This window comes from Anticarsia gemmatalis, chromosome 4 (genome assembly GCF_050436995.1).
Source record: "Anticarsia gemmatalis isolate Benzon Research Colony breed Stoneville strain chromosome 4, ilAntGemm2 primary, whole genome shotgun sequence".
In the NCBI taxonomy this organism is placed as follows: Eukaryota; Metazoa; Arthropoda; class Insecta; order Lepidoptera; family Erebidae; genus Anticarsia; species Anticarsia gemmatalis.
The window spans coordinates 5644710-5662487 of NC_134748.1; the positions used below are offsets into that span (position 1 = coordinate 5644710).

General features: G+C 34.3%; 2 protein-coding genes across 4 annotated transcripts in view; both read left to right on the forward strand.

Moving 5' to 3' along the window:
• The first annotated feature begins 339 nt into the window (after window positions 1-339).
• Window positions 340-4381, forward strand: Idh (isocitrate dehydrogenase [NADP] cytoplasmic). Of its 2 annotated transcripts, none has more exons than XM_076113253.1 (2): window positions 340-484; window positions 2983-4381. In XM_076113253.1, the coding sequence occupies exon 2, from the start codon at window positions 2992-2994 to the stop codon at window positions 4216-4218; it is 1227 nt and encodes a 408-aa protein (XP_075969368.1). In that variant the 5' UTR covers window positions 340-484; window positions 2983-2991; the 3' UTR covers window positions 4219-4381. The 2 variants fall into 2 exon arrangements, with proteins under 2 accessions (XP_075969368.1, XP_075969367.1); XM_076113252.1 differs by lacking the exon at window positions 340-484 and adding an exon at window positions 554-710.
• A 3668-nt stretch (window positions 4382-8049) lies between these two features.
• LOC142972283 (uncharacterized) overlaps window positions 8050-17778 on the forward strand; it is a 34582-nt gene continuing 24853 nt past the window's right edge. For both annotated transcript variants that reach the window (XM_076113254.1, XM_076113256.1), the window contains exon 1: window positions 8050-8313. In XM_076113254.1, the coding sequence (XP_075969369.1) occupies window positions 8254-8313 (60 nt within the window). In that variant the 5' untranslated portion in view covers window positions 8050-8253. The remainder of the gene's footprint in view (window positions 8314-17778) is intronic.

Sequence of the window (17778 nt, forward strand, 5' to 3'; positions counted from 1 at the left end):
TTATGTAGATTTCAAATATATAAGGTATGGCTAGGGTGTTAGTATTAAAATATGACGGAATCGGCGCTTAAACGCCAACCGCCAATTCAATTTCGCGCGCCATTTTTGGCCTGGACGCTTAACGGTATATTTGAATTTTGACGTTGGGGCGCTCGAGAGGATAAGGTAGGTAGGTAATACAACTTTTTTATTCAAAATTTGATAACGAGTCTTTTTAGGAACTAAAATATTTATTTGTTTTTGCTTGATAGTGAGAATATTTACAAAACCACGCAAATAAGCAATAAAAACTCGGAGCACATAACCATTCCAAGGCAACTTATTATTAAAAAAGCATTTCATACAGAGTATACGCAAATAGTAATAAAATTCTCATTTTATCCTAATTCCTGAACTAAAACGTCATCTATCGACGTATCACATCCCGAAAATACAATCTGTGTCCACTATCCAGTATCCAGTCGATTCACATACGAGAATAAAGGTAAAATTGCATTTCATTTTGTATAAATTATTCTAGCAACTACCCTGAAGTGGCCTTCCTTGAGTGAATAATCGAGTCATTCAACTTACACGTATATTGATAAATCATTCGTTGGCAAGTGGCGAGTTGATCAGCCGATTTATTCAGTCCAGTCAAGAAGTGGGAGGAGTACGACGTGCCCTAAGTCGTATAAATATTATCATTAACTGAATCGAAACATTAATTGGTAAGACTTTCATTGATTCATTAAGTTTAATATGTTATTATTCCGTATTCTGGATATTTATGCATTCATGCACTGTTTCACTTAGTTACTGATGCTTCAAAGCCTTATTAGGTAAATAATTTCAAGCCTTTTGGACTTTGCTCTTAACGTCGCGACGAACCAGTTTATGTATCCTATAAAAAATCTCTCAAAATATTTTTATTCAGTTTCATATTCGGCATATTATAATTTTTATGTGCAGGTTATGTATGGTATATATTTTTAGAACTCATCGGTTTTCCGGTACACGTAACAATTAGGTACATATCTGTTTATTCAATGAACATCACATTCCAGACTCAATTGAAATGCCTTAGTGTGCTCTATGCTCTTAGAAATCCTGTATTTATTGCATGTTTGTTTTTATTTTTTTTGTTGGTATGATGTTACTTGTATGGGAAAGCAAAAGTAGGTACCTAATCACTTGTAAAGAGGAGGCAATCTTGAGCATAGCTTTGGAGAAATTTACTTTCACTCTTGGTAACTGTATTTGACTTGTACTTAAAGCCTTCTGATAACAATTTCTATGTTCAACAAATATGTATGATTATCTCTATTCCTAAATAAAAGAAAAGATATGCATTTAGATAAAAAAAAAAAGAAAATAATGCTTGTCATTCTTGTTTTTCCAAATTCTGCAAATATTTAGTAGTCATTAATTATTCATTGCTCATTATTTTTTCGGAGTTATTTACTTAACTGGCTATAGTTAAAAGTAGTACTTTATAAAACTACAATAATGTTGTTTATTATTAGTGACCTTGTATGCTTATAATTAAAACCTTACCTAACCATAGGTTTTATTATTGATTCATTTCATGAGATATTAACTGGCCTTATTGATTGCAAGCTTTATCTACTGGCCACCTGTAAAAAAGTACAACAATAGTGATAAATAAAAATAAACCATGCAGCGTAAAATAGACCAATATCATTTAACTGATATTGTCTGATAACAATACAATGGGTTACAACATACCTACCTTGATATTACTATGGACAAATATATTTGTTTAGTAAATCTATGAAATTAAATGTTGTATGTAACATTTATAATTACAGCGTTACTTTTATCATTGTAATTCTCCATTAATTACAAACTGTACTTAGCTATAAGAAAAAAAAAGAAAACCATTGTCAATATTTTATCTATATGCCTAAGTTTTTTTTTAAACTGATAGTCTGCTACGTAAATACTGATGTGAGAAAGTGAAGATGAAATTAAAGACAATAACATGTGGTTTATTTCATCATGCTCTTGTTGTTATTATATTGAAATGCAACGATAAAACTGGAATTTATTTGTAAAACCAAAAACATGTTTATTAAAATAGATAGTTTATTATCTTTACAGCATTTAGGTCATTTCATTGTACGTCAATTGGTGCATTGCAATACAGTTGAATAAGATCATTGTGATATTTGTGTTTGCACAGATAATACACAAGAAACTTAATTAGTTCAGACATTATGTTTTTATTGTGAGTAATAATTCTTTTGTCAATGTAATAGGCATAGGTATATAGATTGATTGGTACATAGACACACCCACATTTTGATTAGTTAAGTAATTAATTATGTATTAGTATGTAGCTACGCCTTCAGTTTATTTTAAATCAAAATTAAATAAACATGCCGGGGGTACAGTGTGGAAGTACCTTATTATTTTATTTCATTACTATTCATTACCAACCATTTGTATGTGACCAATGTACTTAGAATATTTGGCCATTGGATGCAAATGAGGATTAACTGACATCACAATTCGTTGCTATGTTATTCTTTACATATTTTCGATCTATTTGTATTACAGTGATCTTAATATTTACATAATAAACTAACACTCCAACCAAATCTCAGTACTGATAAGAAGAGCCATTTATTAGGGCTTTGACCTGATTATCATATTCATAGTTATCTGTTATACGAGTTTTCTAATCGGCAGCCTGTTAAATAGTAAGTTATAAAAATAATTAACCTCTCGCTACAAAGTTCAGGATCTCACTATCTATGAGTTGACATGTTTCGCACGTTCCAAGGTTACACTTGCGGTTCGGCAATGTTTGCATTATCAATAGCGATAAGATACGTAACTACCTAACTAGTAACATTTCATTTGGTATATTTGATGAATTTTCGGTGATTGTTTTGTAGGAGAGATTGCGGTTTTTCGTAGTATTATTTTTTCTATCAAGTCATCATATTGATATTGTATTCTTTTCTTTAATTACAGGTATCCACAATGTCGAAAATAAAGGCTGGACCCGTTGTTGACATCCTTGGTGATGAGATGACCAGAATTATTTGGGATCTCATCAAGGAAAAACTTATTTTACCTTTCTTGGACATTGAACTGCATGTTTACGACTTGGGTATGGAAAATCGTGATAAGACTGACGATCAAGTTACCATTGATTGCGCTGAAGCCGTCAAGAAATACAATGTCGGCATCAAGTGCGCTACCATCACTCCCGATGAGAAGAGAGTTGAGGAATTCAAACTGAAGAAGATGTGGAAGAGTCCCAATGGAACTATCCGTAACATTCTCGGAGGAACAGTCTTCAGGGAAGCCATTATTTGCAAGAATATTCCTCGTCTTGTAACTGGCTGGGAAAAGCCCATCATTATCGGTCGTCACGCCCACGCTGATCAATACAAAGCCACTGACTTTGTAGTGCCCGGCGCCGGAACCCTTGAGCTCGTATACACACCTGCCGGTGGTGAACCCATCAGGCATGTTGTTAATGAGTACAAAGGTGCTGGTGTAGCTCTCGGTATGTTCAACACTGACGCATCAATCGTCGACTTCGCCCACTCCTCATTCAAGTACGCTCTGGACAGAAAATACCCGCTCTACTTGAGCACCAAGAATACCATCCTTAAGAAATACGATGGCCGTTTCAAGGATATCTTCCAAGACATTTACGAGAAGGAATACAAATCGCAGTTTGAAGCTGCCGGTATTTGGTACGAACATAGGTTGATCGATGATATGGTTGCTTACGCGATGAAGTCGGAAGGTGGATTCGTATGGGCGTGCAAGAACTACGACGGAGATGTTCAGTCTGACTCGGTTGCTCAAGGCTACGGTTCTCTCGGTTTAATGACATCTGTACTTATCTGCCCTGATGGCAAGACCGTCGAAGCGGAAGCTGCTCACGGCACAGTAACCAGACATTACCGATTCTACCAGCAAGGCAAGGAGACCTCCACCAACCCTATTGCTTCCATCTTTGCCTGGACCAGAGGTCTCCTTCACCGTGCTAAGTTGGACAACAACGCCGAACTTCAGAACTTTGCCGAAACCTTAGAAAAGGTTTGCATTGACACCATCGAATCTGGAGTAATGACCAAGGATCTTGCTATCTGCATTAAGGGTATGAACAACGTGAAGAGGTCAGACTACTACGAAACCTTCGAATTTATGGACAAACTCGCTGAAAACTTGAAGAAGAGTTTAGGTAAATGACTGCCTAATAGACACAAGACTTTGTGTAACCTGTGAATGATTTATTACCAATATTTGTATGAATTTTTATACGTCACAAAGGGATCCAAGGGTATTTTCTTTAAACATTATTTATAACAATTATTCTAATTTATTATTGTAATAAATGCATTTTTAAAGTATATTCTTTGTAGACTTTGAATTTCGGCCTCACCTTGACCTCTTAGGTAACTCATAGTAATTTTAAATGAGAGCAAACAATGAATGCTTGTTTTTCGTCAAGTAGTGACGTTTAAATTTAATTTACATTATGTTTATGCACGGATACACTATTAAGTACTTACTATTAACATTGTGTATTTCCTCGGGAGAGATACATTCATGATGTCACATAAACTAAATAATGAAGTGGAAATGAAAATAAACAAATCTTATTACCAATTTTGAAACCAGTTGCCTTCAGTACAAAGCGAGAAATACATAGGTGCTAGACTAATAGTATTTCTAGCCTTTACCTATTTTATATACAGACTACGATTGAATAAATATGCTTATTTGGCTCCATGATGGAAAAAACCGTTCAATTTGCGCATATTAATAAATTGAACAGGGAAATGGCTACGAGCAAAGCTATGCTAGCGCCACCAAGGGACGTGAAGAAAAATATTGCTAGAGTGCTGCCCAACTCGAGGTCAAGTCAAGTAGTTCTTCTAATCATACATAGATGGCAGTGTTCGTGTATCATTTGAGTTCATTGACTCGTTATTAAATCAACTGATTCTGATTATGTTAAAATACTATTACTTATGTTATGAACCGTGATAAGATAATGTTAAAATCTCTTCTTATTTAATATTATATAACATCCTTCCTATGTTACTCTTCGTATGAGTGCAAAATATTATTTAACAAACGTTGCATAATGTTGTTAATTTGTTATCATACACACTCAACATTGTACCTACTCTCCATATCATATAAAATCAAATCTGATTAGATACCCGCATACTTTGTACCCTGTAACTAATAAATCCCACCTACCAACAAAACTATTCGTTTTCTCCAGTCCCACTCCGGTAAATATATGATAATCGAATCCACGACACCAGGCGCAAATCATTATCACTGCCGCGCCGTCTGACTTGAGCACATTCAGAATATTGTAATAGACACTTAATCTGACATGAAGCGAACCTATACTACCTCTTTGCTAATGACTGTATGCCATAGATATCAGAATCTTTAAAACATTACTGTGTTGTATGCTTCTAACAGTAGGTATGATAAACAGAAGCTACGACCGGCACATCAACAATGTATACGTATCAAAGTCTCCGCGCTTGTCGGAAATCTATCGATCATATTCGTTACGGATGCCTAATTAGTCCCTGCTGTCTGAAATCCGCTAAGGCGGGTTGTTATCACCGTTCTTACATCTAGGTTAACTCTGAAAGGAGACCGAGAATCCAAGACCAATTTTCTAAAGTGGAATGCTTAGCCATGTTCATTGCGATATGACACATACAACTCATATCATTAGTGCGAATAAACGGATGCATAATGCATTTAAATATGATTACCATATATGTAGGAAGTCTGAAGTGGTACAAGTATTTAATAATAAAGTACAGTACACAACAAAACTTGCAAAAAAAACTGTACAACTCATTATAACTTTTGTTTTTACGATAACGACGTGGGTAGAGAACTAGGGTAATAATAAGTACTAAGACCTTTAACTATCAATAATTAAAAAAGTACTAAATAATTAGTCCAACTACTATGTTGCTAACTATATCTAATCAAAAATAAATCGTAATCTGTGCCTCTAACTGTTTCTGAGAAGGTGTATTGCAAAATAAAAACAACGCATTGATTCTTTCAGCAAATCGTAAACAAGAACGAACTTAACAATTTCACGGATTACAGTTTATCTGTGCAAGTTAATACCAGCTATTGTATAATAAATAGACTATTGCGAAAATCTTTATAATATTATTTTAATCTTTATATTGCTTTGACATATAAGATTTTAATGTTTCTACCTACGTATACTTGTTTAGTTACTAAACTTCCTCATAAAATGGATTTACTACAGAACGAAATTATTTTCACCTTTTGACGACGGATAACGCTAAATGCATGAATTTGAAAGTGACTCCCATAAAGTAATTTCAGCGACAATATTATCTTTTCTCTTTATTCTCGCACATAAGTACCTAAAACATGGCTACAAATTCTCAGGTGTGTTGATTGAGTTCAAAGATAATGAAAAATGCGCAAACAATACAAACGTTTCCGTTTTAAAAACTCAGTACATACAGGACACTGCCCGAGTCCTTTCACATATACTCATTATTTTTTTGCAAACTGAATTTTCTAAATCTGTGGCTAGAAATACAAAAAAGGAATCTCAAAAATCTATTTCTTTTGTCTATTGTGGTTTTCACAGTAATGTTGTTTTGGTCGGCTCTGTCTGGAATACCACAGCCCACACATAGAGCCTCGATACAAAATGCCAAAACCTAATTTTGCAATTTGCGGTTATAATAAACAAGTTAGTTATTGCATTATAACTGCTTGGCGATTTAGTTCTGTACGAATCGCTGTAATTTATATAATGTCGTGTGTTGTACAGCATGATACCTATATAACATGCAATTGATGTTAAAATAAATAACGTAACAAACTAGAAACCTAATGTTAGCTAGACTTTTTGTAGGTATGTACAGAACCTATAGTATAGTAATCCGAAAATAATATTAACAGTCTAATTTTAATTGCAGGATAACAAGTGATAAAACATCTTTAAGCCTTAAGTCTCATAAAGTACTAACCTAAGTAGGTACGGTACGTAAGAAGAGTCGATAGTAGTACATGTGTGCCAGCGTTGTAATTGTTCCGCCAACTATTGTCTTCGGTTCGATTCCAACAAGCAACAAAAATGCGTCGTGACGTGATTATGCAAGTTGTCTAAAAAAAGAACAAAGCAATCAAGCAGGTACAAATCAAAGGTGAGAGTGTATCTAATTCAACATTAAAATACTGACAGTTAAACGGTGTAGTGGTGTAGATATCTTTTGTAATCCGGAGCAAACTAAACTACCACCTTTGTGTACTTATTTGTACTCTGGAAAATAACAACATATTATAGTTTCAGTAGTAGGAAACATACCTAACTACTAAAACATAATACTTGACTTCGTAAGATATCTTTTAATATATTTTCATTGCTGTAAATAAGTGCTGTGTCGCGAACCCTTGCGTGAATGCAGATAGTTAAACAAGCACTTGAGTTTATTTTTAAAACATTTATATCCGACTCAGTAATTTGATAGTGCAGAATAAAATATTTATCAAAATGCGTAAAAACATGACATCGTTTGTTAAGATTGCAGTGACTTACCAAGAAAGAGCCTGAGAGGCACATTCCGTCAATAAAAAAATGGTAAATTCACTGAAGTTATTTGGTGATACAATTTTATAAACAGATCTGATTCGAATTTAGTGTAGACTTAGCGATAACTGAAATTTTGCTACGCGCTACCTTATAAGTATATAATATGCACATAAAAAAGAGGTGAAACTAATATTGGTTTAGACTCATAACAATAGTTCCCCATGCTGTTTCTCATTTTCTTTGATAATAATACTTAAGTGAGTGTGTTCGCGATATTTCAAATCGCCTATTCACTTTACAAATCGTTTTCATTTTTCTATTACAACAGCGATCCCCTATGCTGCTAGTCGTCAAATAACTTTTCTTAGTGAATTACCGGAGGCGGTTGACGCGGTTTCCCCTACAAGATCGTCCCTCCCGCGACTCCCGCCATTTCTCCCTCTAGTGGAGTGGGCCATTCAGAGACGGTTCGCGAAGCTCTCTCACGGTGCTTACGGCTTGCTTCAGTTTGGCGGGCTTAGCGTCAGCAAACAGCCGCGTACGGTGTGCTCACTCCAACAAACATTTGGCGGGAAAGGAAAGCTCGCGCTCGCGGAAAATTGACTCTGCTAAATAAAACAATTTAAAATATAAAGTTTATGTGAAATTCGTGAATAATGGCTATACTATCCAGCCCCTTGATGCTTTTACGATTGTTCATCGTAATAAATATTATGGTAAGCTTATTTGTTTGTTATGGCGTAAGCGACATTTGTCTCTATGACAATATATATGCAAGCAGTTTACTTTTGGCAAGTTACAAACAAGAACATAATAAATAAATTTTCGTTTATTCTGTCATAATGTTAGAACTTTATGCATATAATTTATATCATTACCTACTGATATATTTGCGTGCACAATTAGAGAGATAAAACAAAATATTTACGGAAAATAATATTCTGCTGATTAAGTTATTTATAAAAAAAATGTGCGTGACTAATTTCATATGCAGAATAATGAAAAACTTGAATCCACAAAAATAAGCTCTAATTTAAAAATTGTGGAATTCAGAAAACTACATTCTAAATGCGATGTAAATGTTAATAATCATTTAAATGGAAGTGAGTTTATTTAATACAGTTCCTGCTAAGAAGGTTAACAAACTTGAGTATATTTTTAAAGCGTATATGGAGTTAGTTTATGGCAATAAATCTCCATTCATGATTCATATATTCCACAGTAAGTTGAGAACAAACCACGTCCGCAATCAAGCATTTATTTCGCGCAATGGGTCGCATGCACGCACTTAAGCTCGGTCATTACCGCGGACGATTTAACCCATTTTTTCATTCACGTCCCTCAAGTACCATCAAAGCGAGAACATTTAGTTCAATTACCATAAGATAATATCACTCGTGTCCAGTAACTGTAACCATTGCAACATCGTGCATGGAGGCATGGAGTTGAATCGATCTCCGCCCAGAAGCGTCGTTCGATTGCCGTAACGATGAACTTGCGGATCGAAATGCCATACATATCGAAGGGCGTAGATGCATGCGCCGATCGAGAACCGCTAGCTTGCCATATCAATTTACTAGCGCCGCTCTGGTGCACCCAATTACTAGCTCTGGTTCACATGATTCCTATTCATCAGTCTCGAGATTGCTTTAGTACCCATTAAAAGTATGTTCGATGAGGATGTATAATTTAAAATTCTCATATAGTCGCGGATTAACTAAATCTCTATTACTTATTGTTTAATTGTGAACAAGCAAGTCGAATACAAAACAGGGAATTCCTATAATTTTTTCCCAAGAAATGTAGACTCAAGATATTTTTAATTGCACTGCAGTTAATCTGAAATATTCCGCTAAAAACAAATATCCGTTATCATTGCGCATGCACCTAAGTATGAAGCAACTAACGAACATCATCAAAAAACATGGTTCCATAAAATGTTAGAATTTCGATAAGCAGAAAATACCTGAACCAGGAAAATACGTAAACACTGCAATTTATTACTTTAACCATTGTAAGTTAGTTTTCTTCTTTGCGTTATTTATACATACTTAGGTAGATTATTACTAAACAGTATTTCTGTTGCCTAAATAGTAGGTAAGTATATTTTAGTAATTTTTTTCAGTCACACAACTTCTTAAGTGTAACTTCTGAATTGTTTTCTCACATCTTAAGAACACTAAGTTGTAGGAAATAATCCCGCTGGTTTTGATTAACGGTGACGTTCAATATTCAAAACGTTTTAAATGCAGACCTTTTTTATTTACTAGGAATTTGAATAGTGGAATTTACGTGATAAACAAAATTAGAAAAACAGTCAGTACTTGCCTAATGATCCGTATCTGAAGCGTTAAAATAAATTCACACGGGCTAAAGCAGATTTTTACCGGAGATTAGTTTTGATAGCTAATAGTATTAAACTTAATTTAATGGCATAGACGGCTAAGCTAATTTAAAAATATATTTCTGAAAACTAAAACTGTTGAATACGCGTATTCTATCGCTAAGTTACGGATAATGATATTAAGTGCACTTACTTTTAATCGGGAGAGATAAGATATGAACAAAACAGTTCCATGGGTGCTTGGTTTGTTATTAACTTGTGGCCAATATGAGTTAGCCGAACCGTGTATAAAACTTAGCGTTGTTCCGCTGTAGAGTTCCTTATTGCAAAGCTTGATTTATAAGTAGGCAGAGCGTTATCTTTATAAATGATCACTTTAGTTTTTCGATTAATTAGGTTTTATAGTAAAGCTGTTTTCTTTTTATTGCACATACATTTGTACTTACACGTTAATAGCGTATAAGTTTGTACTGTTATACTTATTACTAAGGACCACGAAGCGTGGCATGAGAGGGCTTCTAACAGTGAGCGGAATTAGGTCGAAACAATGATGATGACAACTTTACTTACATTTCCATACACATTACACGTCGTTAGTGTAAAGCCGCTATGATCGTGAAAGGAAAGCTAAAAGGAAGTAGTGTGAATCAGTGTGATGCGTATAAATTCAAGTCGCATTTTTCTGTTTCATATGGGAACATTACAATTGCTTTGAATACATTTGTGTTTAGAGTATTTAAAGATGACATTTGCATCTTCAGTCATTATTGTAAGATATCTTTGTAAAGCGTAAAAATGAATACTTATTAAACTTATTTTGTTAATTTTTATTAACGTAGATTTTATTTATTTACTATATTTAGGTTACTAGTAAATATCTGGAGTACCTACCTATATTTTTATATTTATTCATGATCGCTCAGTACCAAACTCTACGTTTCTATAGCAAGACCGATATTTCATCACCGGTTAGTCGACCCTCGGAGCATCGTCGCCGGCTTCATGTTTTGTTGTCAACAAAGATATTAATTTACTTAGCATTATTGTTAAGTGTCGTGCGTTTGGGTTGAGATGCGAAGTCCCCTGCCGCTATTCACAGAATTTTGATTAAAGTTACATAACGACGGTCTTATTCGTTCGGTGTCTGATCTTCAGTCGCGCGCGTGAGAATCGTCTCCGGCTATGCAATTAGGGAACGCCGGGAGCGGAGGGTAGTCAATTACCGCGCGCACTGTTTTTATTGCGACTCTCCTTGTCGATGCAATGAGACCACAACCAAAACACAACCGTAAGGAGCATCATAAACTTTACTGCCTACAATTTGTTTCCTTTGCGCTTGTTAGAATTCTAACTTCATACTAATTTGAAATTTAGATAATTTTCGTAGTAATTATAGTCATTTATCACTACCTGCCATCCATAAATAAGAAATATATGTCGGCTTAATGCAATGTTGGCATCTGTGTGCTGAAAAAGTTAATAGGTTTATCATACAGTGTCGACAATCCTTCCTCGTAGTTTATCAATCTAAAAAAATACTAGTTGTAATTCAATGAATGAGCACGTGCGTTCGCGTACAACATTTTTTAAATTAATTAGATACTTTTTTTAATCTTCCACTTGCTACTCATGCGTAACAAACCACATTAAACGATTCAAAGCACCTCGTGGTCTTGCATAAAAAGCAAGTGAGAAAGTGATTGCAAAAAAAATAATTAGAGAAAAAAAGAATCCATATCATGTCATATGTGTATTGCCGCGTCTTCGAGTCAACGACCCAAACCAATTATCGTTGCATAATAGAAGATTTTTTTTCAATGAATTAAATTGGTTTTTTCAAGCCTTAGCCAATTTACGATAACTATACAGATAGCGTCGTAGTTTGTTAGACGGCTCTACATATAAATACAAGCAAGTCTTATTGGAGTGTCATTCTTGAATACAAAAAGTGAATACGTAATCTGTTTCTTTGCAGGAACACTGAATAATTGAATAATGCGTAGATATGCGTACCATTATGTACATAATATACTAACTGCACTTATGACGGTATTGAAAGTGAGTCTTACATGTATGTAAGTAGATACGTATAAGTTTACACACTCTGTGTCTATTAGTCAAACAATTAGCGAATGGGTTTTACATGTTCTTGTAGATTTACTTTCGTAAAAACAAATTTTAGCTTCAATTTGTATTTTCCTGGTTGATTGACCACTAATTAGTCTTTGAAAATTAAGTAGGTTCCCCAAAAACATTCGGCATGTTCCGGTTTGGAAAAACTAGTCTTTGATAGTCATGATCCATGTCAAAGAAATTTACGAACATTCCGCATACCTTTTAGTTGTAAATACACGTGACAGATCCTTTGGACTTTGTGGGCGGTCGATCTTGTGGTAAAAATAATAATACTACATATTGATGTAACCATTTTCCGTACAAGTGAAAACTACTAGTATGTGTGGCTAAGTATTTAAAGTTGTTTACACCTATACACCCTTTTCTATTATGAGATTGACATAAAGCCAACTATTTACGTACATACCCAGTATTTACTTACAAAGTAGGCATTCTCGCCGTCAATTTGAATTCTAAATGCAAGCGATTTGAGTGAAATGACGTTGAATAATTCAGTCCATCAGCTTATTTTGTTCGTTGGTCATTCAGTCATTCGTTCGATCCTTTTATGCGCATAAATAGATGTTTCTCTGAATCGCCTTATAAGTTAATCTTATTAATAGATACTAATCTCAGTTAACCTCTTGGCGTACAATGAACTTGATGTCGAATCGATTTGGAATCGATAAAAACGCAGTCTAAAGGATGTTATTAAAATTCGATAAAATGTCGAGTCGCATGACTTACAATAATACGGTAAATCAAATTAATTAATTGATTTGATCATTACCTTGTCATCGTCAATCTTTTTGTTTGTTTTGTCATCGAGATTAACTGGGTAGATTACATATTTTAACGACAATCATGTCAGTCTAGCATTTTTTATTCAGTGTCATTGGCGAGTTCTACGTGCGTGTTTAATATGAAAATAGTGAGAGATAAGAAAATATTTATCATGCATAACCTAGTAGTCTTCTTCAAACTCAATCAAGCTATTAAAAATTTGGCTTTTAAGTTTCTCCGTCAACTGCGATGTTATTTTTTCAAATGGAAGCACTCATGTAACTAAAGCATGTAAGCAGAACTATAACAACTACTACTAAGTACTTGTATTACTCTTTACTGCTGTATTTTCTACAGTGTACAATTTAAGAGATTTTTCATTAATTTTTAGGAGAAATATGTCAAATAGCATTAAAAACAGTAATTTTTACAATGAATAATACGTTTTATCCCGTATTAAAGTACTCACACACAAAAGTTTTATGTTCGCGTTTGTGCCTTTTCCTGTAAACGTAAAACTTGACGTCTTACATTGGCGTCGTCCTGTCTCACTTAACCGAATCTGATGTATGTGGTTTCATACCAGTTTCACCAAGGAGCAGTCGTGATACTATGATAGCTAACAAACCGTTAAGTGTAGGTAAATATTTTATTAGTCTATTGTTACTAAAGAAACAAACAAATACGTCGTAATATGCTTTTTGACAATGAGTCGAGAGATGTGGGAATTATGAATTGAATTATGTACGATTAACGGTAATTGTTACTTTAGGCAGTCAGTATCAAAAACCCAAGAGTCTTCTAGTAGAGAGTGGAAACGAACGACAGTTCAACACCGGGAAATTCACTCAAAGAATTTAAAGTAATCTTTCTTAGTAATTAAACAGAACTGTATACTCAAGGTGCATAAATAATTTTATAGATTTCAACGCGTAATAACCGAAGGAAAATTGTAGCACCTTGGTAATGATCAATATACAAACCCTTTTATTAATTTCCGTTGGCTCTATCGTAACTGTACTTCCAGGCTAGTAATCGTGTACTAAAGTTATAATATAACGGAGCAATAATTTATTAAATTAGCTGTTCATTACAGCCAGGAGCATAAATATGCATCAAGTGTCATATTACGGTGTAAAACAAAACATTCGATGCATGTTAACTTCAAATAAATTTAGTAAACAGTAAAGGCTTGATGGATTACGACATCTTTGTAAGGTTTCATTAGTAATAAATTTGAGAATGTTGTAGATGACAGGTATTCGTGACTGTTACATATTAGTTTCTTGTAATAAATTTACTTGTAACTATCAGGAGCCGCTACTGTCTAGGTGCCATACAATTAGATGTGTAGTTATTTAATTATAGTACTTCAATATGATTCAGCACGTCGTGTCACCTGTCACACAACCTTCGCTTGTCGTTCCCTTGTCATTAAGCGTTTAGCTGGAATACCACAGGATATACCTGTGTGGGAACATTTAAGTACTATAGTCCAACAACTAAGTACAGAACCTTGTATTTAAGGTTCACGGTTGGCGGAGGTATACAAAATTGAAAATTTAGAACATCAATGACCCTCATGTTTACGGTGGCCTGTGTGCCTGTTTGATAAAGCATTTATTTTTGGAAATATGTAGAATTCTTAATTATAATCTTGATAGTTCGTGCACGCCAAGGCTCCATACTAGGTTGTCAAGCTATAGCGAACGGCTACGTGTGATTGTATGTATGTTTACAGTACTATAAATAACTTGGTATATTATTTGTTTTACTGTCTAATAAGCAGTTATAACATAACTCGCTGCTAACAAGGTTTTATTGTTCTGAGTAATTAAAACAGAGAGATAAGGATATGTCTTCTAATACCTTTGGACTTTGTCAATATACTTATAATATGTAGTTAGTCAGGAATATGGATTCGGGTCTGAGAGCCTACTAAGATTCGTGAAAACGAAAAATTTAAATTCGTAAAATGTGGAAGGTGTTAGTTTATGACTATTCCTTACTTTATTATACTTTTCGGCGCGGTGTAGGCAGTATGCAGACATAAGCGAAAATAACGAATTTTTCACGAATATTTGTTTTCGATGATCGATGAAATAAGCTATATAATAGCTACCAAAATAATAAGCGTTTATTTAGTGACATAATTTGAGATCCCGCGCAGAACTTAGGTATGTTTTTATCTTTATTTGCAACACCTAAAGATAAAAACATACCTAAGTTCTATCAGTCTTTACTCCTGCAACAGCAGGAGTAAAGACTGATAGCTATCTTAATGACCCTAGTTTATTTATATCTAAACATAGACAGACATAACACATCAAGTGGGAGTAAGTAGAGACTTACAGTACCTACGTCACTATGAATATACATCATACATTTATATATTTATTCTCTGCACTGTCTTCGGTTCTAAACTACTTATGCAGGGTCAGCACATCCTCTACCCACGTCTATCTTCATCAACCCTGGAATTCTTGAGCTGGTTTCATGTTACAAAGACCCTTTTTTATTGCATAAAATATCACGTGTTTCCATGACTTTATTTTCGTTTTCTATCATTTTGTCGCACTACCTATTTTCAAAACTTGTCATGATGTGCAAAAAATAAAACACCGATTGTTATAAAAATAATAAACCCATCAAATGCTCATATTTTATACAGAAAATCATTACCTACAACTAAGCCTAATGATAAACACCTGTCTCCGACCACACACACTTAAAAAAAAGATAGCAACTATTCATTGATTAAATATAATCACATTAATTTTTAACGTGTACTTTTGAGCAGTGCATTAGTAAAGAGAAACAGACATCTATCTAGGTATTATCTTAATCTCCAAGTGGTGTATTTATCTTGTAACATTATACTAATCCGAAGTGACTCGTAACGAGTGTTATTTGTGTTCATGAACGAAACGTCTTGTCGAGCTAGTTGATGTCCGTGTATCATTACACTAGCTGACTCGCGCAACTTCGCTTGCGTCACATAAGAGAGAAAGGGTCAAAATTTTCCCCGTTTTTGTAACATTTTTCACTGGTACTCTGCTCCTGTCGGTTGTAGCGTGATGATATATAGCCTATGTCCTTCCTCGATAAATGGGCTATCTAACACTGAAAGAATTTTTCAAATCGGACTTGTAGTTCCTGAGATTAGCGCGTTCAAACATACAAACAAACAAACTCTTCAGCTTTATAATATTAGTATAGATTATTATTATTATTAGTATAGATTTAATGTTAGGAGTATTTAAGATTCCCAGGACATATTTGACCATTTACCACGTATTTATGGAATTGATCAAGCACGGTAAAGCAAAATGTTATAATATCTCTCTATGCTCGCAGGCTGCATCGCCACGCGTTGGATCTGAAAATAGATACAACGACCTCCGTTATGTACTTACTTAAGTGCGCTTAAAGTGAAAATGAATTGATCCATAATCAATTATTGCTGTATAGCCTCATTAACAATTCATAAATTTAAAAATAAGTTTCCGAGTTTTAATTATTTCATCGATTTAAAAGCGGTTTTAGCGATAAGTTTGAATAGAGCACGATAGAAAATGAGCATTTTTTTCAGCTCCCTATTTGAATAGCTATTCACAGCCCGATGCGTTTAAAAGAAATTGTGCATAACTTAGCACCCTCTTTTATCGCACTTCTTTTATTTTCATAGAAAAACTTGCTTTCTTTATCACATTTATGTTGTTGTTTACAAAACATCTTCTGTATAAATACGAAAAGCATTCAAGTTTCACCAAGACCATTTTAGCTAATACTCTTTCCATTAATATACGAGGCGACGTGACGGAAAAACAGCTTTCATTATTATAAAATCAAGCCCTGACAGCGAAGACATGGTATTAAATATTCCTTCTACGTTCCTAAGAATTCCTTTCAATTCAGTCGCCTGGCCACCTACTGCGATGGTTTATAAGGTAGTTTTAGCATTAATGATAGAGCCGAGGTAATAGGGATGTTTTTATTAGACATTCCCGGTGTTATGATCCTGCATATAATAAAATATAATAAATACACATAACTGCACGTTAGCGGTAAGTGCTAAGTCCATCAGTACCGTTGCGTGCCGTCAATGGTCAGGTCGCTGTGCCTACGACCTACGCCCTATCGATCCATATAAGTACAGTAAAAGCCTTTAGAAATTCTAACCAGCTTGGAAAGTCCATCAGGCCCACTTTTGAACATTGTATCTAAATTACGTGCATGTATCGGATTTAATACACATATTATTAAGACAAGTTACTGACACGCCAACTTTGTAACACAGCATCGTAAACAGTTGAAATTTACGATCATTGTGCAATTACTAGAAATCTTTAGAAACTTCTTTACGAGTACACAAAGCTGCGACTTTATTTGCATCACGCTTAATCTAAGCTAAATCAGTTAAATAATTTAAATTGAAGCCGCAACTGCTTAATGCGCGTACCTCTCAACTTGACGAGTCGTTTTCTGTTGACTCTACAATCTACATTAGGCGGATACTTTAAATGCTAGAAGTTATGCATGCTAGTAACAGTTGTCGTTTTCCTCATTTTACGATACTATTACTTCAGTTTCTATATAAGAAAAAGCTTCTACGAGTGCAACCTAAGCCGAAACGTTAGGCATTTTAAGGTAAAATGCGTGTTCGCGTTAATTCCCGTATTCTATTATACATTATGCTTCTACGAGTTGCAATTGAATAAGTAAATTAGATTGTTAAATTTTAAATACTCTATTTTCATTACAGTTAATAGGTTTTGAGGCTTATTGAATCCGATTAGTTATTTGTATCAGAATTGATTATTAACTGTACAAACAAAAAAGCGATCAAAATGTTTATTCATTCATCTATTAGTTTTTTGCGAGGCGAGTGTTTAATTCAATTAAGTAACCATTACGCCGATGACAGGCGATGTCTGTG